The sequence below is a fragment of the Penaeus chinensis genome, chromosome 32, assembly GCF_019202785.1.
Source record: "Penaeus chinensis breed Huanghai No. 1 chromosome 32, ASM1920278v2, whole genome shotgun sequence".
Taxonomy (NCBI): domain Eukaryota; kingdom Metazoa; phylum Arthropoda; class Malacostraca; order Decapoda; family Penaeidae; genus Penaeus; species Penaeus chinensis.
This window is the reverse complement of record NC_061850.1, coordinates 28,089,285-28,090,293: the sequence shown is the minus strand read 5'-3', so window position 1 is coordinate 28,090,293 and position 1,009 is coordinate 28,089,285. Positions and strand designations below refer to the sequence as shown.

The 1,009-nt window shown below is 46.8% G+C and overlaps 1 protein-coding gene across 1 annotated transcript in view; it reads right to left on the bottom strand.

The window, feature by feature from the left end:
* Positions 1-1,009, bottom strand: part of LOC125042489 — an 8,768-nt gene that overhangs the window by 1,057 nt on the left and 6,702 nt on the right. Inside the window, exon 4 of the mRNA XM_047638130.1 lies at positions 13-71. Within this exon, the coding sequence (XP_047494086.1) occupies positions 13-71 (59 nt within the window). The remainder of the gene's footprint in view (positions 1-12; positions 72-1,009) is intronic.

The following is a 1,009-nucleotide window of genomic DNA, read 5'->3' as shown; positions in this document are numbered from 1 at the left end:
GGGGTGGGGGACCAGGGAGGCGCGAGGGGGTGAGGGGGCCCTGCCATGCTGTCGGGAGGCTCGAGACGTACCTGAAGAAGAAGGGGGGAAAGGGGGGGGGGGTGAGGGGCTTGGGGTTTTAGGTCACGGAATAAGAGGCATTGGGGGTGTCGGGTGTCATGTGGATAAAAGGTGTCATGTATTGAGGTGGGAGTGTAATAAGCCATGCCAGTGGCGAGTGTCATATGAATGTGAGAATAATAGGCCCCGTTAGTGTCAAGAGTCGCGTGATTTAAAGGTGTCATGTGAATATGAGAATGATAATTCCAGTCAGTGTCAAGTGTCATATGAGTAAAAGGTGTCATATGAATTTAGAAATAAAAGGCCCCGTCAGTGTCGAGTGTCATATTAATGAAAGGTGTCATGTAAATGTAAAATAAAAGGCTCCATCCGTGTCAAGTGCCATATATGAGAATAAAAGGTCCCGTTGTCAAATGAATCTAAGAATAGAAAGCCCTGTTAGTGTCAAGTGTCAACTGAATATAATAGTAATAGCCCCGTCAACGTCAAGTGTCATATAAATAAAATAGGTCGTCTGAATATACGAATAAATGCTGCGTTAGTGGCAAGTGTCAAATGGCAAAAATATAAGACCTTGTGCCGTGTGTCATGTGTTACAGTGAATGAAAGAGAAGAAAACCGCGTGTGTCAAGTGTCAAAGCATAAACGCTATATAAAACATACCTTCCATATCATCCAACCAAGTTCAACCACTCTGATAAGTTCACTGACCGCGCGTGTCAGTGTCAACGTCGTGTCGTGCGTGTCATACCACTCGCCAGCTGCACTCTAATTGACTCCTGGAACCTGGCTGTCTCCCGCTGTCTCCTTACCTGTCTATCGGAATTACTCGACGATTGACACGACAGCGGACTATTACGGCGAGGCGGTCATTTGTGGAAATCCAGGTGCATCGCGCATTGACATTCTTGCAACACACACACACGCACAGACATACGCACGCACACAC